The 27,559-nt window shown below is 31.7% G+C and overlaps 1 protein-coding gene across 6 annotated transcripts in view; it reads right to left on the bottom strand.

The window, feature by feature from the left end:
• Ccser2 (coiled-coil serine rich protein 2) overlaps positions 1 to 27,559 on the bottom strand; it is a 149,567-nt gene that overhangs the window by 19,942 nt on the left and 102,066 nt on the right. For all 6 annotated transcript variants that reach the window (XM_027939967.2, XM_071611122.1, XM_071611121.1 and 3 more), the window contains 3 exons: positions 21,652 to 21,735; positions 11,940 to 12,026; positions 6,025 to 6,114 (listed from right to left, as the gene is read on the bottom strand). In XM_027939967.2, the coding sequence (XP_027795768.2) occupies positions 6,025 to 6,114; positions 11,940 to 12,026; positions 21,652 to 21,735 (261 nt within the window). The remainder of the gene's footprint in view (positions 1 to 6,024; positions 6,115 to 11,939; positions 12,027 to 21,651; positions 21,736 to 27,559) is intronic.

Below are 27,559 nucleotides of genomic sequence, written 5' to 3' on the forward strand. Positions count from 1 at the left end.
GGTTAAAATATAGCAATTAAAAAGACTGGCAGAATATTATATGCAGACTAAACAAAATTAATTTTTTTGTACTTTTATTTTTATTTTTAAGCAGTTTTTATTATACTCAAGGTATTAAGTACAAAATAAGCTCAGTTGATAGAGTGCTTGCCCTCACATGAACAAGGCCCTCGGTTCAATCCCCAGTACCACCACCAAAAAGAAAAAAAAAAAGAAAGAAAATGAAAATCATTTTATATATAACAATGTAAGTATTCTAAAGTAAAAGATGAAAAAGATATACCATATAAAATCTCAAAAGAAAATAGGATTGTAAATAAGCACTGCACTCAACTAATTGAATATGTGTATTCATGGTGGACTTTGGCTGAAGTATATTGACATTCCACTGCTCTGAATGATGAGAACAGCTATATTTATTTAGAAATTTGAGGACTGGCTAAGAGAAATGGTATTATTTTCTGTTGTATCAGAAACATTAATATTATTTATTTATTTATTTAGCTGTGCTGGGATCAAACCCAGGGGCCTTGCACATGCTAGGAGAGCTCTACCACTAAGCTACACCCCCAGCCCTACTGTAACTTTTTGAAGGAAGCCTCTGAGCATAAAACACTAAAGACACATTCTCTAGGGAGAAAAAGTATTATCATCAAGTAAGCACCCTCAACAGTGATACCATTTGACCTTAAAAAAATTTTTTTTCTTTCTAAAGCATCTGTAAAAATATTTTAAACTACTTAAAAAAAGAATAGCCTAAAATTTTTGCACAAATAGAGGCTTAACAAATTACCACTGTTAGCATATATTAAAATAGGGGTAACTTTCACTCTCTGTTGTATTACCTCTTATGGAAGCTGATTAACTTCTTCTAAAAAGATAAGCTTGATCATGTTATTGCTTGGAAAGCTCAACAGAATCATTTTTTATTGACTGCTGCCTAATATTAAAATTTCTCTCCATCCAGCCTAAACCCTCAATAATTAAGTCAGCAAATTAAATTCTACATTATACAAATGAAACAGATCCCACTATTTTCTAATACAGTAAAAACTGTTTATTGTATGCATACCTAAAGCTTCAAAATGTCTTTTAAACTTGTGGTATTTGGTACTGGAGGATACAAATTTAGATAATCTTAAATTTGTGGATAGATTAATCATTTAATTACTATAATATCCTTACTTAATTAGCTCCTAGCCTTGAAAAACATTTGTTTTTTTCGCAGTTATTAGTTTCAGATGCAACTGTGAAATGAGTGATAAATATTTTTTAAAAAAACAGTATAAGACATGCATTCTGTATGAATTTTGCAGTTTTTACAAAAGACATACATTCAGTAAAAAAGACAATTTTTGTATTATCATAAATTCTGCATGACAGAATGCAGTGCATCAGCAGCACCACTAACCCCTGCCAACATTTATAAAACTAAGTGACACAAGGTATACTCAATAGCTACTTTCGTTGACTGACTCAACATTACACAACTAAAAAACGATTGTGTACCCAGACATAAATATTTGTTGTTTAAATACCAATGTGTATGTGTTTGTCACTTAAAATACTTTTAGTGGCATATTTTGAATACAAGTAATAGTGAATATAAATAAATCCTGACAAAGAAATAAATCCCTTAATTTATTTTTTCTATCTCCAAATATGAATATACATATTAAATATGTATGTGAATAACAATATGACATATCTCCAAATGGAGGAAAAATGGCACATCTAAATTTAAAATCAGAAAAATTTTCCCACATAAAAACTAATCTATTCTAAATCAGGAAAGTATATATTCTAAAACAAAAAGGATTTAGAACAGACTACTTACACGAAATATCATTGGGCTACCTTGTTCCCTTTAGTTAGCGTGCTATCCTATTTCCCAGGTAATAAAAATAAAAATAAGGACTTCTTGCTATTAAAATTATCACAATTGCTAGGAAGCAAGTAAACTCTTTTTCCTCTGGAAATTATAAATATAATATGGTTTTTGTGATACATCTGTAATAATTTTCTGATTTTATCTTTTCTTTTATAAAGTTATAATGAAAATATACTTGACTCAATAGATCTGAGGCATGAGAACCCAACCCTAAGCACAAATAATTTTTTATAATACTCACCATACTTCAACTGTTGAATTGATATAAATTACATGTATATATCTATCATATGATCTAATGTTTGATACAATACTAGAAACTATTTCCAACACAGTATTTTGAAATGTATATAAATCATCTGTCCTTGTCTCTTTGCTACACATAATAGAGTTAGTTCTTAAAACACAAGAAAAAAGTAGTATTAGATCCAATTGCACATTCTGAGTTTTAATTGGTGGGCACTTTTTCACACCCATACTAATAGTTTGTTAATTCCTATACTAAATTTTCACAGTCATGCAAGCCAGGGTTTTCATTCCTTTAAGAAAAGTCATTGAAGTTCATCATTATTTCCACTGAGAAAATGATATACAATCTATTTTGTGAATAAATTGTTTTGTTACTAACACTGGATTGGATTTTGTGGGAGATTTTTCTTTTACCCTCTTACTGAAAATATGTCTTCTCAACCATGAATAGTTTTCTCCCAGAAAATTTAAATACTATAAGAATGTTTCTATGGATCATTATAATAGAGAGTTAAGACCTCTAACACACAGGGCAAACCAGGTAACAAGCTTTTCTCTCTCTCAGGGAAGTCCTTACTGTGATCTCTCACTGATATCAAGCCTCTGTCCTTCCTTCCCAGAGCTATGACCTTATTCTCGCTATTCCTTTTAACCTCACCTCCTGTAGCTACTGAACAGGAAGGGGAATAAGATGCTACCCATACGTTTGAAAATCTTGATTTTCATATAATACAGCTGTATAAAAGTTGTTCAAGTACTTGCACAGGTCTTTTCTTAGTGTTATGTTCTTCATGTAGGAAAAGAGCAAAATTAATGCCATTTTAGGCATACTAGAAGTTTCCATAAGCATCTTGAGGATTGGGCCTGTATTTTCTTCACACTCACACTCCCATATTAAGACACTGCTTGGCTTTGAGAAGCACACAAATATCTGCTCAAGGAGTAAGTGAAAATCTGCTTTTCTTCCTTTCCTCTATTCTAATGCTTTCTTTCCTATTAATTTTCTATTTTAGAGATCTTATTTGTAGTCATTAGAGAGTATCAAAATTCCTCTGAATAAATCTGTAATGGAAATTTACATTGTATTCAATACATCTAAATTTCTATTGTTTTGCTGCCATTGGTGGACAATCACTCTCCCTCCTCAAGCAGGTTCTGACTGAGGTTCTGGCTTATTTTCTTTTTTTATTTCTTTCTACTTCCCAAATGGCTGCCAGTAAGTCCTACAAGCAGCAACCCTCTCTCCTTCAACATTTCTTTCCACCTTCCATTTGCATCCTTTGACATTAAAAAAATATATATCATCTTCACCTCATGGCATCTTTTACTTTCTATGATTCAAACGCTACCTTGATCTTCTTCCCCAACCTTCTGCAGCCAGATTTCTTCCTTCATATATAGAAAACATTCAGAGGAAATCCTCACAAGTCCCTCATCAATCTCTGACAGGTTCTATATCAAATGACTAAGACAATGCTGAGAAGCACATTTAAATTTCCTTAGAAATCATAAGAAAGGGTGAAGATTATAACTTGTAACCTTCTCAAAGTCTTAGACAGATTTAAAAAAATAGTTTTACTAAGCTTGAGGACTTTTAAATAACATGTTTTCATTCCAAAAATTATCGCCTAACAAACTAAAAGTTGCCAAAGAAGACCCACATTGCATCTCCATATCTCCATTACCAAAATCTTATGTAAATATGTTGGGTAATTGCTAAAGAAAACATTTAAAGTATAACTTTTTAAGAAAATAAAATATTATAATTATAGTAAATGGTTTCCAATGCTGCCCAAAGAGCACAAGAAAAATCAGATAGACAATATTTAATAGTTAAAAATTACTACTTCAGTAAATATAATTTTTATTTGGCTAAATATTTATTTATTTAATAAAATAAATAAAGCTCAGTAAAACTACATTTAAAGTAATTTCTGGATTAAAATTTTCCATTCTATACTAAAATAAGCTTTTAACAAATTTTCATTATTTCCTCAAACATACACTTCTATACTAACTATTGCCTAACTATTCCTTTCTACCTCTTTGCCTTTACTTTTACTATTCATTTTGCTAGATATTTCTACCATTTTAATCTGTAAAATCTCTCACCCTCTAGGGCTCCTCAGTGTGCATTTATTAAAAGGAACCTTGGACTAGCAGTCAGGATTCCTGAATTATAGTACTAGTTCAGCACTTTATTTACTACAGAATCTTTAGTAGGGCATTTAATCTCCCTGGAGTCTGTTACATTATCCATAGACAAAACAAAGTATTTAGCTAGGTGATTCTTTACATAATAGATAATAGAGAAAACTGAAGTCTGGGTTTTTTAAGAGTATTAATTTGGAAAACTGACTTTCATTTCAACCAAGATCATGGTAAAACTGGGTTGGTATACACCAATTACTTTTGTCTAGTGAGGAGGCTGACAAATATCCAGTTTCTAGAACTCAAGCCAGGGGTTGAGGGAGCCAGGCAAAATAATATAAAGAACTTCCGTAAAAGGGAACTTCTCATGCTTAATGGAATTGCCACTTTATTTAGTAACACGTCAGAAGACATAAACCTCCCTTTGGGGTAACTGGAGAAACCTAAGCAAGGGGCACAATCTTTTATTTTTACAATTGCCTCCAAACAATAAGTTTCCATATCCTTTGACATTAAAAAAAATATATCATCTTCACCTCATGGCATCTTTTACTTTCTATGATTCAAACGCTACCTTGATCTTCTTCCCCAACCTTTTTGATTCTTCCACTAAGACATTCCCAATCCTCTGCCATCATAGAACGTACAGCAGTTTGAATCAGTATATCACTAGTTCCTTTTAAAAAGTACTTATAAATGGAATAATACCTATGTATCTGTGTACTTCCTTCCCCTATTCCCCATTTCTACTTTAAGAGCTTAATATCTAGAATAAGAGATGATTACAAAACTTTGCCAAATAAATTAATTCTTCCACTATACCTTATACAGAGCACACAAAAATAATTACTTGTTAGATGAAAAGAAAATAACTATTTTATAAAAAAAGTTACGAATTCTAAATTGAATTGTTGATTACAATAACCATTATCTATCCCTATTCATTTGTGTTACCAGGATTCTGCTGCTAAATATAAGGCAAAATAAAAATCAAGGCTGGTGTATCAGGTGTTCTATTAATAAGAAATGTCTATTACCTGGCATCATACAGAGGATAATGATGACTGATGGTCATGTAATAATTCTCTGGCTCAAGAACATCCTCAACTAAGTTAAGGGATGGTCAGGATATTTTTAGCAATGAATATGTTTTGAGATATAACATTTTTGAAAAAATAATAAATAAGGAAGATGGTTACTTCCTATTGTTAGGAATCTAGACCGTAACTCTGCCTGAAACTTCACTTTTACTAGTTATGTCTTCATGCATTAAATTTCCTAATACCCTCAATATTTTTTCAGTAATTACAATAAATTTGTAAAAGTTTCAAGAACAACAACAACAAAAGGAATATGTTACATCATATATCCTCAAAGTGTCATATGCTGCTCAAAAAATTTAAATGCATATTAGACTTCTGTTTTTCTTTTTTTTTGGCCATGTGAAAATACTACTCTCATAAAAACATGCAATGAAAGGAGAATAGACACTCAAATTAAATGAGCTACAATATGCAGAATGGAAAAGCTATTAAATGCACATTCGCTTATATAGGACACACAAGAGAAGCTTTAGAAAGCACATAAACATCTAAGAGACAAGAAAAAAACTTACCTAAGAAAGAAAATTAGCCATGGCATTTCAAAATTATTAGTGATTAGAGTAAAAAAGAGCAGGAGGGGACATCAAAATAACAAATGACATGAGAGAAGATTAACAGCATGTCACTTACAGGAATTCTTCTCCAGGGTGTTTGGGTATATTTATCAGCATATGAGCATTTTTCCTCTTTAGATTTTTGGTGGCAGTTACACCGGGTTGCCTGAACAAAACCAAAAATTTTTACAATGGTTTAATGCATATACACACAAATAAGTAATCACTCTACAGGATATCAAATGTCAACAGCCCACATGTCAGACTGTCTACTCATTACTTACACTGCTTAAAGCCCCCCAAATGATGTATCATCTTTACTGAACAAGAATATTTTAAAGGATTCCACCCTGTGACAAGATACCCTGATGTTCTCAATTCATAAATAAATTCTCTACATGATTCCACTTAAAGCACTCACTTATATGATAGGACATACCTCTTGTGTATTTTTAGGTCTCTCAAATTATCATCAAATTCAAAAAAATAAATAAAAAGATGATAATGAAAATTTCCCCTTAATTGTGAAGCTGTAACATACCTACATTATTTGTTAAAACAATCCCATTCAAAGTAAATATATTTTCTCATAGGAAAACCTAAGAAATTCTAGATTACTGTATCAAGGTAAACTTGTTTCTACTTAAAAACAAAATCTTCTATAGGACATGCTTATTTTCCATTCCCCCCAAAATGGGATAGTGATTGAAACAAAATGTAGTATAAAATTCACTATAATAGGACTTAACTTTTAACATATCTGGCAGGTATGCAAAAAAAAACAAAGACAATATAATATAAAACACTTATTATAATGCAAGTACATTACTTAATTCACCTTGACAACAGCAATTCCAGAAATATCCTTTCAGTGGTTTATCTACTAACACATGAAAAATAATGCTTGGCAAATATTAAATTTTCCATAATTCGGAAAGCCTAGTTTTTAGTGACATTTTAACAGATACAAAATGACTACCTAAATAATTCCCTCTTCATCTGCCTCCTTTATTGCTGACAGATCTTAATTTGTGTTCAGAGTCGCACCTCCTGTGTGATCCTTTATTTGCAGAGGTGTGCCTTATCTCTTGCTCCAAAGAGCCACATCTTGGTAAGTATGAACCAAAATAGTTAATCCATTTGTTCTACGCTTAGGAAGGGACAAGTAACTAAAATCTAGCCAAAAAGCCTGGTGGTATTTCTGAGAAAGTGTTTCCTGATTTAAAAAATACATATGCTAGAGAAAACAGGCCTTTACCCACAATTGGGTATTACTGTGTGAAAGAGTGACATAAAAGGCTACTGTAAAAATCTTTTATCCATGAAGGGGCAGACAAGAGTATTCCAGAAAAACTAACCTAGACTTCATTATTAACCAAATGACCAATAAACAACCACGAAAATGGATGGGACCCATACATTTTTTTGTTATTTGAGTTTACAAATTTAATTATTTTTTAAAGCTGCTTTTAGTTGGGGGCTTTTACTGCAAACTTGAAACATCATAAGATATGCATTGATTTATGCCAAGTAGTTTGCAGCAAGTCATTTGGTAAGAGTTAATCTTTATCATACACCCATGGGCCAGGCATTAGTTTACATATGTAGTTAATTTAACAATCCAAACTTATGTGTCTGTACGACTTCTATTATCCCCACTTACAGATGAGGCTTAGGAAAGATTATATAACTTCCTGAAGAGAACATAGCTATCAAATTTCAAAGCTAGGATATGAATCTGGGTCTATCATGGTTTTTAAAAAATACTGTTAACCCATTTAACCTGAGTACCACTTTCTGTGTCTCCATAAAGAAAGAAAATTCAATATTAGCAATTTCACAAGATTATTATGAAAGTTCAATGAGCATATATATCTAAATTATCTACTATTTAACTAGTGTTCTGAGGTGAAAATAAACTGGTAATTCTTGACATTTTAAAATTAGATTTAAACAGACAATCTTCTATACATTTTTGTTATATTCTCAGAGCACTGCAAATCTGATTTTACATCAGCATATTTCACATAAAATATGAATTCAACACTTCATACTGTCATTATATGCTTCTGAAAATCTTCATGCAAACATAGGTTAGAGTTGAATACATTTTTTTTCAAAACCAAAAAAGCACAGAATGCTAGAAATGGAAGGGGACTTTTGAAACTAACAAGAAAAATCTTCACATTCTAAATAAAGAGCTACAGAACCAAGGGAAACTGCCTGTCATACAGCTGATTCATATTAGAGCTAAAAAAAAGTCCTCTAATTCCTCTCTATAGCTTTTTTGATCACTTTTTATCCTATTTTTAAAAAAGCTATTTAGAGATATAAAGAAAGAAAACAATAAAGAAATATAAATAGAAGACCATTTTAACTTTGATAATGTGAAATGTACCACTTCCTATATCTACTTTGAGTTTATAAATGTTTTTGTTTTTAACAAGGTCCATAACTAAACCATGTTATTCTATTGGTAATTTTTCTGAATGACTTCTCATTTCTTACTAACAAACAGATGGCGGTGGGTGAGACACTTAGCCCCTTAAAACTCAATTAGTAAGACATTCAATTCACAGAGCATTGCTGCTTGCAATAAGAAGCAAAGAATCCATTCAGTTGGCTAAATTTATATATTGAGAAAACACTAACATTGTCTCTATATTCAAGAACAGGAACTGTCAAGTAAGTTTCACAAAGTTCTCTTGATATAGGCCACAATTCCCCTAAAATTTGAAAATGGGCTGATGTGATTCTGATGTGTTTATAAGGGGGAGTTTTTAGCTGAATGCACACAGTCTCTGGAGTAATCTATATTTAAAAAAAAAAAAAAAACTGTGTACAATACTTAGCTGATTCACAATAAACGTGATTTCTAGGTTCAATATATCAAAATGAGAATTCAATGGTATATATTGCTAAAGTCTAATGCTTTCACTTTTCTTGTGTTCTTTCTTTGAGATTCTCTTACATATTTCTGAAATCTTTATACAATTATTTTCAGGTGAGATATTGTTCAGGCCAGCTGGTTCTTTTCTCTTCACAAGTATAACAAAAACAATGGTTCTAAATTAAAAGAGATTTAAAAGATATAATAATCAGTTGTCATACATGGTCCTAGAATTGATTTTAGTTTGGACAAATCAAATGTACTGGATATTTTGGGAAGAAGTAGGAAAATATGAACATGAACTAGATGCTAGAAAATATTAAGGAATTTTTATTAATTGTTTAAAGATGATAGATAATATTGTTTCAACTATAAAGAGACCTGGTCATTTTTCTTAAAGATGCATATTAAAGTTAAGAACTTTAAAAAAAATTTTATATGGTTTTAATTAGTTATACATGACAGTAGAATGCATTTATGTACTTTGATATACATAGATGGGATATAATTTCTCATTTTTCTGAGTGTACATGCTGCAGAATCATATTGGTCATGTAGTCACATACTTACATACAGTAATAATGTCTGTTTCATTCTACTATCTTTCCTATCCCCACATATTCTTCCCTCTCCTCCCATCATTTCCCTTTACCTAATCTAAGGTAACACTATTCTTCCCTAGTTCCCCCCCTCCTTATTGTGAATTAGCATCTGCATATTAGAGAAAACATTAGGCTTTTGGTTTTGTGAGATTGGCTTATTTCACTTAGCATGATATTCTCCAACTATTTACTGGCAAATGCCATAATTTCACTCTTCTTTAAAGCTGAGTAATATTCCATTGAGTATATACCACATTTTCTTTATCCATTCATCTACTGAGGGACACCTAGGTTGGTTCCATAGTCTAGCTTGTGAATTGAGCTGCTATAAATACTGATGTGACGGTAGTATGCTGATTTTAAGTCCTTTGGGTATATAAACCAAGGAGTGGATAAGAGAATACTTTTAAAAAACTAAACAGCATAAGAAGATTTGTCCTATTATTTATTAATCATAAATCAAGATAAAGTGTTATTTTTCCATTATTAAACTTACTTTTCTAATTTTAATACTGCACTTTTGGGTGAGGATAATTTTATTCTGTCTCCCAACCTTTTATATTCAGCCTTATCAATGTCAAAAATTTACCTAAATTTCCTGTATATAAAGCAAGTTACTACACACTTTGCTTTAAATCCTCAATGTAACTCTTTTCATGAAGTAAAACCATTTGTACTTAAAATCATATTTTTTTGGTCTAATTACTATTGCCTTAGTTTTGCAGATCTGAGATTTTCTTTATATCCCTTTTAATTTCATCACTTTCTGTACACTATTCCAACCTATTAACTGTCTCAAACTATGTCACAAACATTAGAACTGAAGTACAGTAAAATAAAATAAAGAATAACTTGGGCACTCATTTGTAGAAGTACAAAATTCAGTATGTCTGACTTCTTTCCCTATCTCTTTCTAATTTCCTTCCCTTATCTCTTTCCTGAAACTTATTTATCTAAATCTCTTCAAAAATCATTAGTAATTTACAATTTTTAGAATTTAAAATTATTTTAATTTCACAAAAATCAAAGATTTATAAATTCAAGCAATTTCCAACACTGAAATGATGTACAATATGTAAAATAAAATAATGAGCACTAAGCTTCTTCAATAAAAGGTTCAGAAGTTTGTAAAACTCAGTTTCTCTAAAGATGATTTCCATTTCCCTGTTCATTCATTTTAATCTTTATCTCCTTATTCTTGAGTTATTTTTCAGTTTCTCGCTCAAGTATTTGGAGTACACTATAAGTAAGCCTATAAAGATGACTTGGTGACTTATTTTTCAAGACATTAAAGTTATGAAAGTTTACCTTTATGTATAAATAAAAACTGTCCAGATATATTTAAAATAGTAGGTACACAACCTGTTCTCTGGAGCGTACTAGACACAACAATTTCTTGTACTCTGTAATAAATTTTTGCAAAAATTGATGTTTAATCTGAGTGCCTTCTTTTTTCTCCTTCCCTGAAAGTTAGCCGATACTTGTCTTTGAAATTTAAATATTAGGTCTTATTGTTCTTTCTACTTTCATATTTGGGAGAACTTAAGTTTGAATTATTAGGTTATTCTTTATTCAGATTCATAAATTTTCTTTGTACGTTTAATCATAGTATTTTATCTGTATATTCTAGTCACTCATAAATTTTTATCTCTGTAACCTGACCTCAGTGGCTCAGAGTTCAGTACATTATATCTTTTATATACTTAGAGATTAATATTTCATATTGCTCAAATGCTTTGCTATACCCAAAATACATATTTTTTCCCTTCCAATTAATATTTCCATTTTGTTTTGGCTTTTATGCATTATGTTATTTTTATCCTGGTCTTTTACATTATATAAGTTGTATTATAATTGCATTCAAGGTGCCATAGATATTGTTTAAAAAAATTTTTTAGTTGTACTTGGAAGTTTATTTTTATTTTTATGTGGTGCTAAGGATTGAACCCAGTGCCTCGCACATGCCAGAAAAGCACTCTACCGCTGAGCCACAACCCCAGCTCCTAAATACTGTTTTTATATGGGATTAACATTTGAAATTATTAACAATTATATAAGTATACAGAAAGTATAAACATGACTCTGAGGGATCACTCATCATCCATAGAGAAGAAACACTGTCTTGAAATCTCCTTCACTCTAATACTTAAGCTTAAATAACCAGTGTCATTCCGCTCAGAGAGAAAGTTCTTATTCTCAACTTCAAGTACTTACTTCTTGAAATGAATCAATAAATGAATATAAACTGGTGCATCTTAAATCCCAGAAACAGAGGCCACCAAAAATGGATCAAGGAAGAATTTTTCAGATAGCATACTTCATATTTAGAGAAAATTTAACATTATATTTTCATTAAAGCATATATAATCTAAACATAATGCAATTATATAAGTTTGAAAGCCCAAAATAAAGTGAAACTCTAATTCTGGCTGTCTTATAAAAGACACATATTGTCCAATTTGGAAGTCTCCATTTTAAATTCTATACTATAATACTTACAAGTTGATGTTCTAATAGTTGTATTTTTTCATCTTTTTTCCTTATTTCTTCTTTAAGTTGTTTCATTTCATTTAATAAATCTTCATTCTGCAATGTTAAAAGAATTAAATGAGTCATTTAAAATACCCCTAATGAGAAGCACTAAATCAATGATGAAGACCCAGTAGTGAATGAACTATTTCTTCATTTAAAGAAACACTTTTGTATTAAAAATCAAAAACTTCTAAGATTTCACAATGGATTCTGACATGTAAACAATGAACAATAACAGAAGCAACAGTTAACATTTATTAAGCACATTTATTAGGTGTTAGAAACTAAACACTTTCAGGTATTTCAGCTTTTGATCCTGACCATTCTGAGGAACATACCATTATTCCCTTTAAGCCAGCAGTAAAGTAAATCACACATAAAACAGAAACTTACATTAGATTTCAAGGGATGCAAATGAGTTTCCTGCCAAAGAAAAGAGGGGTGTGTGACAAGCAGAGGAACTAGTATAATTAAAGCTGCAAAAGGAATTTAACGGCTGGTTCAAAAATCGGCAAGAAGATAAATGTGTCTGAAGAAGCCCAACACGGAAGATTTTTTATCAAGGAACCACTTTACTGAGCAGCACTGCTTGAATCAAAGAGAAAACAACCAACCAATTTCATTGATAAGGACTACTTAATGCTATTAAATGGAACATACCATCAAGTCAAGCAGCAATCTGGTTATATTTCCAAAATATCAAATATCATTAACCTAGTGTTAGCCCATTTTATGTAAATCCATTCAATCACACAGAAATATAGCTAAAAAATAATATAAGCAAAGAACTTAGAATATACACATGGATGATATATCTTTCCAAAAAGATAATATGTAAGCAAATTTTAATAATACAGCGGTATCCCAAACAATGGAGAATACAAGACAATGGGAAAAATGGGAAAAGTTATTACACACAATGAATGATCTTTATTTAAACATAAAAAGAGAATAGGAATTTTTAAAATTCATAAATTAACCAGAAAAAGATGGATTATAGAATATCAAAGATACATTTCTATGGATAAATTTTGACACATTGCTAGGCTCTGTAGCAAATAAAATCATTGAGAGTTGATAAATACACAATGGAGTTCTACTTAGTCAAAAAGAAGAATGAAATTATGTCATTTGCTAGTAAATGGATGGAACTGGAGAACATTATTCTAAATGAAATAAGCCAGACTCAGAAAACCAAAAGTGTGGAATGTTTTCTCTCATATGTGGAAGCTTGGGAGAAAAAAATTAATCAAAAATAGGGATCTGGAGAACACAGAAGGGAGATCAGTAGAGTAGAAACTAGGGACCAAGGAGGAAGCAGGAAGGGAAGGAAGACGACAGGAAAAGGGAAAGAACTGGGGAATGGAATGAAGTTGACAAAAATCATACTAGGCTCATGTATGACTATATCACAATACATTCTAATTTTATATAAGACTATAATGCATCAATTAAATTAATTAAATATCTAGAAGGACCCAATGCAGTAAAGGAAGAGGGAGGAGGGAAGTGAAGTGGGTAGTACTGAGGATTGCAATGGAGAAAACTATGTTATATGCATTTATAATTAAGTCAAAATGAACCCTACTATTATGTATAATTATAATGCACTAAAAAATGTTTCCAAAGGAGTTTTAAATGAATTTTCATCAAATTATTTTAATATACAGATATAATAAAATACCTTTTTTTTTAATGGCTGGGGATGTAGCTCAAAAGTCAAGTGCCCCTAGGTTCAATCCCCAGCACTACCAAACAACAACAATAAACACCCCATCAGCTCTACAAAGAGATGGATGTATCTGTAGTTTTAAGTAATGATGATGGGAAAATATTATAAGTGCGAAATAATCCTTTTCATTTTTGAAAGCACCCCTATTTAATTAAAAAAATTTTAATCACCTAGGTTTTCTTAACAGAGCTACCATTTGTTTATTGGATGGGTAGAGAGCTTTATGAATTCATTATCTTTTAGCTCTGAAAAGATGCTTTTAAAATGCTGATGGGTGTTAAACTTTTTATTTCTACTTTAGCTTAAATTAGTTTTCTATATTTTCTATTAAATAAAAGCATGTTTGTGAACTGTGCTGCTATGAACATCGATGTAGCAGTGTCCCTGTAGCATGTGGAACCAACCTAGATGCCCTTCAATAGACGAATGGATAAAAAAAATGTGGCATTTATACACAATGGAGTATTACTCTGCATTAAAAAATGACAAAATCATAGAATTTACAGGGAAATGGATGGCATTAGAGCAGATTATTCTAAGTGAAGCTAGCCAATCCCTAAAAAACAAATGCCAAATGTCTTCTTTGATATAAGGAGAGTAACTAAGAACAGTGTAGGGACGAAGAACAGGAGAAGATTAACATTTAACAGGGATGAGAGGTGGGAGGGAAAGGGAGAGAGAAGGGAAATTGCATGGTAATGGAAGGAGACCCTCAGGGTTATACAGTGGAGGAGGTAGAGAGAGAGGAGGGGAGGGGAGGGGAGAGGTGGGGAGGGGGGAGGGTGGAGGATGGGAAAGGCAGCGGAGCACAACAGACACTAGTATGGCAATTTGTAAATCAATGGAGGTGTAACTGATGTGATTCTGCAATCTGTGTATGGGGTGAAGGTGGGAGTTCATAACCCACTTGAATCAAAGTGTGGAATATGATATGTCAAGAAATTTGTAATGTTTTGAACAACCCACAATAAAAATTAAAAAAAAAAAAATAAATAAAAGCATGTTTGTGTGTTTTGAAAAGAGATGATAAATATATTTTATTATATAAAATTTTAAGGCATCTATCTATACAATTAACATTAAAGCTTGGTAAGAACCTATGTAAATTTGACAAAGGATTTGTATCTCAAGGACATATGAGTCTATTCAAGTATATTAGATCATTTTCAAGTCCCCCAAGACAAATAGCTGGCTCTCATAAACAAATATATAACTGGTAAAATCTTCTATTTGGCTTGTTGAAGAAATGTAAAGTAATGAAGGTATTGTTCTAAAGATATCAAATTATGGAGAAAATATTCAATGTGACTAACCAAGATTAGAAAAAAAGCATTTATCAGACTTAGCAAGTAAGGTTTCTGGATGAACATGACTCTGTATAAAAATCATAAAAGTACTTGTATTCTTTGATTCAGTTACATAATTCCTAAAAAAATCATAGCAAAGAAATTATGAGAAAATATACAAGGTAGGATCTGCAAGTTTACAAATTTACAATTGTCTTATAAGGGGACAATGGAAATATTGTGTAGCAACTTGATGGAACATTACATAGCCATCACAAGGGAGCAAAATATGAACATTATGACAATTTACTGCAAGTGAGAAAAGGGCACAGAGGAGTAGTAAAGAGTAACATCACATTTCTAGTTTGAGTGACATGATGAATGATTGTGCCATCAAAAGAGAAGCATGTGTGAGTTTTATATATGTTAGAGGCACCTGTGGATAGTGCAGAAATGTCTAGTAGGCAACTGAACCACCAAATATGAAAAATATTTACTTTATCATTATATACAAAAAATGATAAAATCATGAGAATAAAAAGCTGAAAGAGGACAGAGCTAAATATGTAAATCTAACATTTAAAGAAAAATCCTACAATGGAAGTGGGAAAATGGCAGAGAGGTATGAGAGATTCCAAGGAAATATTATAAAAGCCAAGGGATAAACTTTTCAGAAAAAGGCCGTGTCAAAAATTAATGGGTATTTTTCAAGGTTTCCACATTAACTGGAAAGGGGTTTAAGTAAAGTTGGAAAAGCTATTTCCTGAATTTAAGATAGTAAAATATACAAATTTATAAGCTGACAATGAATAAGAGAAAGTACACTGAAGACATAGGAGGAGCAAGGAGAAGAAGAATCTTATTAGATAATTAAGCAGCACTGGGACATAGAGTTAAGAACACAGAAAAGGTAGTTTCTAAAAGTATAGTTACCTCTTTTCTCCTATATCTGGAACAAAGTAAGTGAAAATAAGAGAGTTTAGCAAGTTAGAAGGCAGGAAGGAGGGAAGCAGAACATCTGTATTTGATTAGCACAAAACTACCTGAAGAGGTTGAAAGTATGGCTGAGCATCATGCTTGAGCATGATTAATGTCTGGAACAGTTCATCAGAAGAATGGGAAGGAGCTATCCTATCATAAATATAAGAACAGATTGGAAGCACTGCAGGTCTAGTGAAAAATTTAGACCCTGAATTTGTAATAGCATAAATCACCATATTTGTGCATTTGAAGTTGTGCTGCTAAAAGCATCTTTGATGAGACAATAACACAGTTAGGGATTTGCTGTTCAAAGTTCAAGAGAGACTACAGATATGGAGAGAAGAGAGTGAGCTATTGCATGTCAGCTTGGATAAGAGGGAAGAAAAGACCAAGAATTATCTGCCGGGAAGAAAAGGTAATAGGGACAAGAAATAAGCACCATGTAACAATATGTCTTCCATGTAGTATCAAATATATAGACATACCAGAAAGAAATACAGAAAACAATGATGAAATTAGCTAAGTAAAACGAGTTAGAATTAAATTTTCTCCAAAAAAAATTTCTTTACCTGTAAAAAATGCATTCACAAGAAGAAACTTAGAGAAAAAAAGAATAACTTAAAAAAAAATAAAACCAGTCACAAAACTTAAAAGTATTTGAAAAATTCTAAGGGACTGAGTTACTGGTTCTCACCTGTGTGTTTATGTGAAACTGTTTTAAAAAGAGATGGTCTGTGGCAGACCTGCTAGATGTAGATTATTATTTACAACAATTGGGTGGAAGCCTAAAGATGGTAGGCAAGTGAAAAAGCCAAGTTTAGATAAAAAGATGTGACTCCTATGCTACATTCTTGATTTTGGTTGTTTTATATAGAATCTTGTTCCCAATAAATCACTCAGCATTCTGAGAAAATTAAGGTCTTCTGTCCAATTAATGTCAGGTTGAAACACTGGAATTGTTTTGGAAGTGACATATATATACTCCATCAAAGTAGAATTCTTATGTGGTTTGACAAAGCTCTTTTCCCTCTGCACAGAGACATGTTCTACCCCAGAGGCCGATCCCTCAGTTAGGTTCTCAAATGTAAGAGATACATGAAGCAGAATCCCAGCTGATCTATAGTCAACAGATCAGTATAGTGTAATATAAGTGAAATATCAACTTTTGTTGTATTAAGCTACTGGTGTTATTGTAGATGATTATCAAACAATGGCTACTACATCCTGAAAACATGATGTAAAAGTAATCAATAATTTTACATATAAATATTATATTAATCACTGATATCTGTGTGTACTTAAGAAATATAGACTTGAGAAACAGATGAAAAATAAAGAGCTTTCAACTAAATATAGATCAAAAGACAATGAGAATTTTAAAAACTACTTTCAATCACTCGCTAAAATACATCGGCATTCCATAATTATGTTTTTTTAAAAATATTTACTTTTTCATTATAGGTGGACACACAATGTCTTTATTTTATATTTATGTGGTGCTGAGGATCCAACCCAGTGCCTCACACATGCTAGGCGAGTGCTGTACCACTGAGCCACAATCCCAGTCCCCATAATTATGTTTTTATACATGAAAAAATAAAAGTTAACCTCATCACCAGTATATTTCTTCAGTGCTGCGATTAGATATAACAAGTACCCATTAACATTTTAACCTCACTAGTAAATATTTTAAAAATTGCTATTCATAATTAAAACCAATGCAACTGTCTTTTTATTTTTTTAAATGTAGTTGAGTTGTATACAACACCAGGACAAACCTTGACATAATCACAGAAGCATGGAACACAACCCCCTCCAATTCAATCCCTAGCACTTCCTCTCTTCCACCCCACTCCACAGATCCCTCTTCAATCCATCTACAGTTTACTTTTTTGTTTGTTTGTTTGTTTAATTCTTGACCTACTGATACACCTGATGCCAGAACCCACCGGGCCGCATCCATGCATGCACATATGAAAGTTGGGCATGTTCATTCAACTGTTTTTCCCTACCCCATCTTTCTTCCTTCCCTTATTCCCCTTAGTCTACTACACACATCTATTGTTTTCTATCCCCTACCCTTTATTTTGGATTACCTTCTGCATTTTCAGAGAAAACATTTGATCTTTGACTTTTGAGGACTGGCTTACTTCAGTTAGCTTGATAGTCTGCAGTTTCATCCATTTACTGGCAAATGCCATAAAGTCATTCTTCTTTATGGCTGAGTAATAGTCCATCGTGTGTGTGTGTGTGTGTGTGTGTGTGTATCACATTTTCTTTATCCATTCATCTGTGGAAGGGAACCTAAGCTGGCTCCATAGCTTATTGTGAATTATGCTGCTATAAACACTGATGGGCTGTATAACTGTAGTATGTAATATTTTAAGTCTTTTGGATATACATGGAGGAGTGGAATAGCTAGTCATATGGTAGTTCTATTCCTAGTTTTTTGATGAATTTCCATACCAATTTCCAGAGTGGCTGCACTAATTTACAGTCCTACCAACAATGTAAGAGTGTACATTTTCCCCTATATCCTTGTCAACATTTATTGTTGTCTGTATCCTTGCTAATTGCCATTCTGACCAGAATGAGATGAAATCTCAATATAGTTTTAATTTATATTTTCCTAATTGCTAGAGATGTTGAATATTTTTTTCATATACTTCTTGATCATTTGTATTTCTTCTTTAGAGAAATGTCTGTTTAGTTCTTTGGCCCATTTATTGATTGGGTTATTTGTGTTTTTATGATGTTAAGGTTTTAGAGTTCTTTGTATATTCTGGATATTAATTGCCTATGTGAGGAGCAGGTGCAAAGACCTTCTTCCATTCTGTAGGCTCTATATTTATGCTTTTAATTTGTTCTTGCTGTGCAGAAACTTTTTAGTTTGATGCCATTACACTTAATGATTTTTTATCTTATTTCTTGCACTTTAGTAGTCCTATTAAGAAATTCAGTTCCTGTGCTGATAAGCTAGAGTATTGGACCTACAATTTCTTCTAGCAGTGGCAGCGTTTCTGGCCTAAGTCCTAGGTCTTTGATCTACTTTGAGTTCATTTTCTAAAAGGTGAGTTTTAAGAGTTAAATTTCATTTTTCTACAAATAGATTTCCAGTTTGCCCAGCACCATGTTAAAAAGGCTATCTTTAGAGCTGGGGCAGTGACTCAGTGGTAGAGCCCTTGCCTAGCATGTGTGAGGCACTGGGAGCAATTCTCAGCACCACATACAAATAAGTAAAATAAAGATATATATATTAAAACAGTATTTTATATATAAAAAAAGGCCAGTGGCTGGGGATGTGGCTCAAGCGGTAGTACGCTCGCCTGGCATGCATGCAGCTGGGTTCAATCCTCAGCACCACATACAAACAAAGATGTTGTGTCCGCCAAAAACTAAAAAATAAATATTAAAACATTCTCTCTCTCTCTCTCTTTAAAAAAAAAAAAAAGGCCAATGTGTTTTTGGCACCTTGTCTAGTGTCAGATAACTGTATTTATGTGGATTTGTCTCTGTGTCTTCTATTCTAGTACATTCACCTTCATGACTGTTTTGATGCCAGTACCATGCTGTTTTTGTTACTATAGCTCTGTAGTATAATTTGAGATCTGGTATTAGGATGCTTTCTGTTTCGCTCTTCTCACTATGGATTGCTCTGACTATTCTGGGTCTCTTATTTTCCCAAATTAATTTCAGAAATGCCTTTTCTAGTTCAGTGAAGAATGTCACTAAAATTTTGATGGGGACTACACTGAATCCATATAGTTCTTTTGGTGGTATGGCCATTTTGACATTGTTAATTTTGCCTATCCAAGAACAAGGGAGGTCTTTTCATCTTCTAACGTCTTTAATTTCGTTCTTTTAGTGTTCTATGGTTTTCACTGCAGAGATCTTTCACCTCTTTTTGTTAGACTGATTCCCAAGGTTTTCGCTTTTTTTCTTTCTTTTGAGGCTATTATAAATGGGATACTCCTAATTTGTTTTTTGGCAGACTCATCACTGGAGTATAGGAATGCAATTGATTTATGAGGGTTGATCTCGTATCCTGCTACCTTGTTAAAATCATTTATGAGCTCTAGAAGTCTTCTGGTAAGAGTTTTTGGGATCTTCTAAATATGGGGTCATGTCATTAGCAAACAAAGATAATTTGAGTTCTTCTTTTCTTACTTGTTTCCCATTAACTTCCTTCTTTTGCCTGATTTATCTGACTAGAGTTTCAAGGACTATGCTTAATAGGTTTGGTGAAAGTGGGCATCTTTAGCTTCTTCCTATTTTTAGAGATAATGCTTTCAGTTTTTCTCCATTCAGAATGATGTTGGCCTTGGGAGTATCATATATACTCTTTACAATGCTGAGGTAAGCTCCACTATCCCTAGGTTTTCTAGTGTTTTAAGCATAAATGGGTGCTGCATTTTGACAAATGAATTTTCTATATCTATTGAGATAATAATATGCTTCTTTAACTTAACCCTGTTTATGTGGTGAATTGCATTTCTTGATTTCTGTATGTTGAACCAACCTTGCATCCCTAGGATCTTTTTAAATCTGTTTTTGTATGCTGTTTGCCAATATTTCATTAAGATTTTTTTTAATCTATGTTAATTAAGGATATTTGGCCTGAAGTTTTCTTGATTTTTCTTTGTCTGATTTTGTATTCAGAATGACGATAAAGGCTTCATAGAATGAGATTGGCAGTCTTCCCTCCTTTTCTATTTCATGGAATAATCTGAGGAGAGCAGGTATTAGAGTTCTTCTATCTTTAAAGAGTTTTGGTAGAATTTGGCTGAAAATCCATGCAGTTCTGAGCTTTTCTGTGTTGGAAGGCTTTTGATGGCTGCTTCGATTTTATTACTTGATACTGATCTGTTTAAGTTTTCTATATCCTAATGGTTTAATTCAGGTAGGTCATAGATCTCTAGGAATTTTTCCATATCTTTAAGATTTTCTAGTTTATTGGAAGATAAATTTTCAAAATGGTTTCTGATGATCCTCTGGATTTTAGTAGTATCCTATAGTGATATTTCCTTTTTCATCTTGAATTTTGAATTTGAATGTTTTCTCTCTTTGTTTTGGTTAGTTTGGCTAAGGGTTATCAAACTTGTTTACCCTTACAAAAAAACAACTCTTTGTTTCTCTTTTGTATTTTTTTTTAATCCACAATTTCATTGATTTCGGCTCTGATTTTGATTATTCCCTGACTTCTTCTGATTTTGGTGTTGGTTTGTTCTTCTTTTCTAGGGCCTTGAGATGTAATGTTAGATTATTTATTTGGTATCTCTATTCTTTTGATGTATGAACGCAATGCTATATATTTTCCTCTTAGAAATGCCTTCATACTTTCCTAGAAATTCTGATAAATTGTTATCAGTATTCTAATTTACTTCCCTGATTTCTTATACTATCCATTCACCATTCAAAGATGTATAATTTAGTCTCCAGATATTTGAGATGTTATTGTTTTTATCTTATTGTTGATTTCTAATTTCGTTCCATTATGATCTGATAAAATGGGATATTATTATTTTAACAAAGCAGCAAAATTTAAGAACAAACAATTATTTCACAAGATAGCAAGTTCTAGGTTTCTAGTAATTCTTATTATTCAAAATTTTAATTGGTTCTGCTTTATTATTTTAGTAATAAGAATTCTGAAATCTTCAGCATGATTATCTAGTCATACCTTATATATCTGATCACCTTCTTCTGGTTCTGGACTAGATGGCAATGATAGCTGAATATCATGCAATGACCCACTTCCATCATGCTGTCAGAAAGAACAAAAGAGAAGATTAATACAATAAATGCAGATAATCACTTCAATTTGAATTCACCTAAATCATATCCTAGAAGAAAAATGGGAGATAAGATTTTAGAAACCTCCTTTTTCATTTCTGTACCAACAGAAGGGGAAAAAAAATGAACCTAGCTAGAGCAAGAATAACCTGTGGAAATAAATAACAGATACAATATAAATGATAAAGCAGAAAACCACTGAATGCTTTAGAGCTACAATTGGAGTATGTAAAATTTCCTAAAGAATTTTGAGATTACCAAAGCAAAGAAACAGCGTAAAAGTCAATTGATTCTTCCCTCTTTAAATGTGTTTTGGTATAAAGGAGTCAGAAATAATAATATTAAGTAACTCAAAAAAGCTTACCTATAAAAATCATTCAATTAAAGAATACTAGATATATGAGAATACCTATTCATGACTCCCATTTATGACAAAACTAAGTAGTCTATGTCTTGCCTCTGTGGTTTTTATATAAACATACATATGAAAAATTCAAGCTGTACAATTAAGGTTGGTACATCTTAAGTACTTTACTTGATTGTATGTTGTACTTCAATAAAAAAAGGTGAACAAATTAAACACTTTGACCTTAAACATGATAAAGAAAATGAAATGAAAATATTAATTTCCAATCCTCACTGAACTGGTTTATGAATAAGAAATCAGTTGTTCAATGATTCAAATAGATAAACTCAAAAAAGATTCAGATTATGCTTAGACTGATGGTGAGAGATTATGACCTGATAAAACACAACAGTGACACCCACTCAGCAACTTTCAAGGAGCATTAACATCACAAATTTTTCTCAGACGTATCTGTTCTGATTTCCCAGGGTGTAGATAATGATGACCTGTATTGAAAAGGAGTGTTCTAGTAGGGGAGATGAGTATTTAAGTTATTATCTTCCTTACCTATTATACTACATAACTCTCTGAATCAGAATCTCTAGGGATTAGGCCCAGGAATATATATGTAGAAAAGTTCAACAGACAATGCTGATCAACAATAAGGACTAAGCATTTGTCAAAATTTCAGCATGAATAAATTATATTTGCATTAGTGATGTCATATGGCTCAACACCCCTAAGAAGCAATAACCTGACAAAATGCACATATGTTGTCAGAACATCACATTTTTTAAAAATGTATAAAAGAGGAAAAGAAGGAAGAAACATTTTACAATAATCATTTCAATAAAATTTCATCTGTTTTTAATGACTTTACATGTAAAAATAGAGTCAGTCCTATACACAAGTTATGTAAGAAAAGACAGACCATAAAAATTTTGACTTTTTTCCAAATATCAAAATATCTTCCTGCCAACTGCAAAGCAGGAACCCCAATGAATGAGAGAATACTCAAGTATACACTACTTTACAATGGATATGGGTGAAGTGGTGGGAAATATGCAGCAGAGCCAAAAAAAAAAAAAAAAAGAAAGAATGAAAAAAAGAAACAAAAAACATCAGTTTTCAGGGTGGAGAAAAAAAGGGAAATCCTAGCAAAAACAGAAAACACATGGGAGATTGCAAAATATCAAAAACTTAGGAAGTAACTTGATAAAGTTAAATATGAATTACTAAGTTCACCCCAGAGAAGCACCTGTTTACAACTGATCCTTAATAGCACATCAAAGGGTGAAAAATAAACCTAGAAATAAACTAAGACCATTATCCAGGTCCCAAACCAGCCTCTGGTATACAGTCAAGAACAGATCTGGAGAGCATGACAAAAACTTTGAAAATAACTGACTCTGAAACCACACTCCAAATGACACTGAAACCTTACAAACCAAAATGCCAAAATAATAACTCCAAGGTTTACTAGTTAGAATCTGTAGCCTGAACAAAATTAAATTGTGTACTAATGTTTAAAAAATAAAAACAATATTATTTATAGAATTTAAATAAGATCAAGAATCTCATAACACAATGTTCAAATATTTAAGATAATCCAAAATTATTCAATATAAACAAAGGGGAAAATCTCAACTCACGCAGATGACAATGCCAAAATGACACAGAAGGTAGGAATTGATTGAAAAAGATATTAATAAAGCTGTTATAAAAACTTCCCAAAAGTAAAGGTGAACTGTTGAAGTAAACAGAAGAGAAAGTTTCAGCAAAGAAAAAGAGTTTATAAAGCGGAAACAACTGGAAATGTTAGGCCTGGTACAATTCAAACATTAAAAATTTTAAATGCACTCAAAGGGCTAAATATCAGCATTTGAGATGACAGAGTGACCTGAAGATAGCCCAACAGAAATTATGCACTCTGACCAATGAAGAGAAAAAGGATTGGCAAAGGGGAAAAAAAATAAACAGAGCCTGTGCAAGGAACTAGAGGAACAATTGTAAATGATCTAACATTAATGTCTTTGAAATCACAGAAGGGAGAATGGGAGGCAGAAATAATGGATGAACAGTGAAAGATATGAACTTAAAGAATTGAGAAGCTCAATTTAAAAGAAACCAAATATATACTAAATATGCTTTCAAGAACACAAAGGTAACTAGAAATCAAATCAGAAAATCAAAAAATCCTAACAGAGGATAATCCCCTAGTAATTGAAAGAAAATAACTTAATACAAAAAGTTGTCAAATCAGTCCCTGAAATAAAACAAGCCTAAAACAAATAGAAGAAAACAATAAAATACAGAAATTAATGAAATAAAATTTTAAAAAATCAAGAAAATTAAAAACCAGTTTTGTGGAAGATGCTAAAAAATAAAATCAAACAAAACTGTCAAACAGGAAAATAATATAAAAGGTACAAATCAAGGCTCCAATATTGTATTGAAGTTTTCAGTCAGTACAAGGGGCAAGCAAACAACAAGAACTAAAAAAGAAAGGATCCATTAAGATAATGTAATTTTGGGTGTAGAAAATCCTAGAGTATGTACAATAAAACTACCAGAACTAACACATAAATTTAGGAAAATAACAAGTTTACAAGGTTAATATTAAAAAAAAACAACTATTTTGTGGCAAAGAACAAATGGAAATTGATTTCATTAAAACAATAACAAAAAACAAAAAAAAAACCCTTACAAGCCAAAATAATAAAAATATAAAAACCAAGAAAAAGAAACAAACAAACAAAAAAACTTGTAGAGAAATACTTCAAAGTATCGATAAACTCTGCATATTAAAAAACAATGTGTGTATGTGTGTTAAGAAATCAGGGAGAAATAAATGAAGAGATGACCTCGTTTGGTAAACTAAGAGACTCAATGTTACCAGATTGAAAGATTCAATATTGTTGATATATAAATTCTCTTCCAAATTCAACTTATAGATTCAAAAATTCCCTGAATCAAAAATCCCAAAAGAATATTTTTTTGGAGAAAGAGAATTGTTTCCACTTTGAAAAGAACAAAAAAGGAGAAGTTACACTATATCATTTAAAAAGTACTAAAAATGAATAGAGTGTGGTACTAGTATAAGGACCAACACAGATCAAGGAAATTTAAAAAGTCCAGAAATAGCCCCACACATTTATGGTTAAAGGTATTCTTGAGAAAACTACCAAGAAAATTTAATAGAGAAAAAAAATATTATTTCCAAGAAATGGTGGTAAAATTGAAAATCCATATTCTGTAAAATGAACTTTACCCATAACTCACACCATATACAAAAAAACTCTCAGAACAGATTGTAGACCTAAATTTTAAGCTTAAAACTAAAAAACTTCTCCAAATGAACAGAAAATATTTTTAAGACCTTTGGTTGAGAAAGCTTCTTAAATTTAAATACTAAAAACATAATCCATTTAAAAATGTTAATAAAATCAAAATAGAAACTATGGATGGGGGAAAAATATTTGGAATGATTCAGGTAATAATACTGACCATAGTGCCTAATTCATGGAAAGCATTTAAAAACTTTTACTATTTTTTAAACAATAGCCATAACAAAAATGATAATGTCGTAGGTCTAGAGTTTCTAACTAATTGCATTAACTCACAAATCTGACTCACAACTCTCACAAAAATTAATCATCTTCTTGAGGAGGGGCTAACAAATTGTGATCTGAAAGAAAAATGTAACCTCTTTATTATAGTTCACAAGTTGAAATTGGTTTTTATATTATTAAATGGTTGCATATGGAATATTTTATAAATATTTACATAACAGCATCAATTTTAGCTCTTGCCCCAAAAGGTTAAAATATTTATTATGTAGTTCACACTAAGGAGAAGTTATCTAACCTCTATGCAAGGCCACAAAGGAATATCAATGTTTTATAAAGAATTCATGCCATACAGATATTATTCATTATAACAATTTTTAAAAGTGCAAAATTTACTCTAAATAGTAAAAAGATAGCCCAAGACGAGAAATTATTGATATTTTAAGTTATTGCTATGCTTCAAATAAGAAAAATCTTGCCTTCTTCTATTTTTAAAAGTCTGGCAATCTAAATTTAGGAGATCAAAGAAGAAAAAAGACTTTCATTTTCATCAAAGCCCAAGAGCCATAAAGACCATAAATATCATCTCCAACTTTAGTAATTAATAAAAAAATCCCTCTGCAAATAACACTGAGACTTAACAATGGTAGTACTCTCTATTAAACTTTGACTAAGATGAAAGTGTCCAGGTCAAAATTAGAAAACATTTTCAGAAAAGTTCCTTTAAGCATTACAGGGGAAAACATTATAAAAGGGACAGAAAATATATTCCTTCTTTAAAGAATACCAAAGAAATAATTTCATGCATGCAATTTTCATGCTTCATATTATACAAACAAAAAAGTTAACTTTCACTAACATGCACCAGGCACTGTTCTGAGTGTTTTGCATAAACAAATGTAATAAATAAGAGCAAAAATAATACAAAGAACCTCCACGCCAACTGAACAAAACACATGCAATTTATAGTTAAATGACTATCCAAGTACTCTGTGCTGCTTTACTGTGTGAAGTGTCAGCAGTTTTTATGGACTCTAGTTAGGATTTTTAAATTCTAAATGCAATTAGAATGCTATTAATCAGCAATTGTTAAATATAGATAAACCCTCTTCTTGTGTAAGAGCATTAGAAGACTAAAGACAGTACAAAGGTAGACTCTGCCCTAATATTACAACTCTTTCATATATTAATGTGTTCAAAAACCTGATCACAAATTCCATCTTACCCAGGTGGTTCTTCCATGTGTTTGCAAAAACTGGGATCTTCCTATGAATTCCAGAGCAGCTGCAACGGACATGGATACTTGAAATGATTAACAAAAGTTTGGCAGCACTGACCAGTCCCTGCTGACAGCATCATCAGTGATGTCAACAAACATGCCTTGTGTTTCAGATATGCTATAACATAATCACAAAAGGCATCCTGGGAAAGGCAGCAGAGGAAGAAGAGAAGTTTTCCTTCTTTCTCTTTCTGAAAGGTTTTTTTCTTCCTTTTTAAAACTCACAGATGAATGATTAATCACTTCACACTGCACACATATTAAAGACCACTTTTTGAGTATATTGTAATTTACCTACTGGATTTACAATCCGATGATTCAAGCTACATTTGAAAGTGTTTTAAAAATTAGGGCTTATAAATCGTGATTTTTCAACGAGTGCTTGGAAGATGAGGTGATCCTAACAGTGCCTAGCATTTTAAAACAAAGGGGGGGGGCATTCAAAAACAGGCTAAAAAGTTTCTATATATGGGTAACCCTTTATAATATTGTAAGCAAACAGTATTTATAAAATTATTTAAATTTATATTTTACCAAAGCTAAGTGTTTAATATGTATGTATGAATCTAGATATCTCTTCTACAGGTATTTTCTCACTTAA

Source organism: Marmota flaviventris, chromosome 4 (assembly GCF_047511675.1).
Source record: "Marmota flaviventris isolate mMarFla1 chromosome 4, mMarFla1.hap1, whole genome shotgun sequence".
In the NCBI taxonomy this organism is placed as follows: Eukaryota; Metazoa; Chordata; class Mammalia; order Rodentia; family Sciuridae; genus Marmota; species Marmota flaviventris.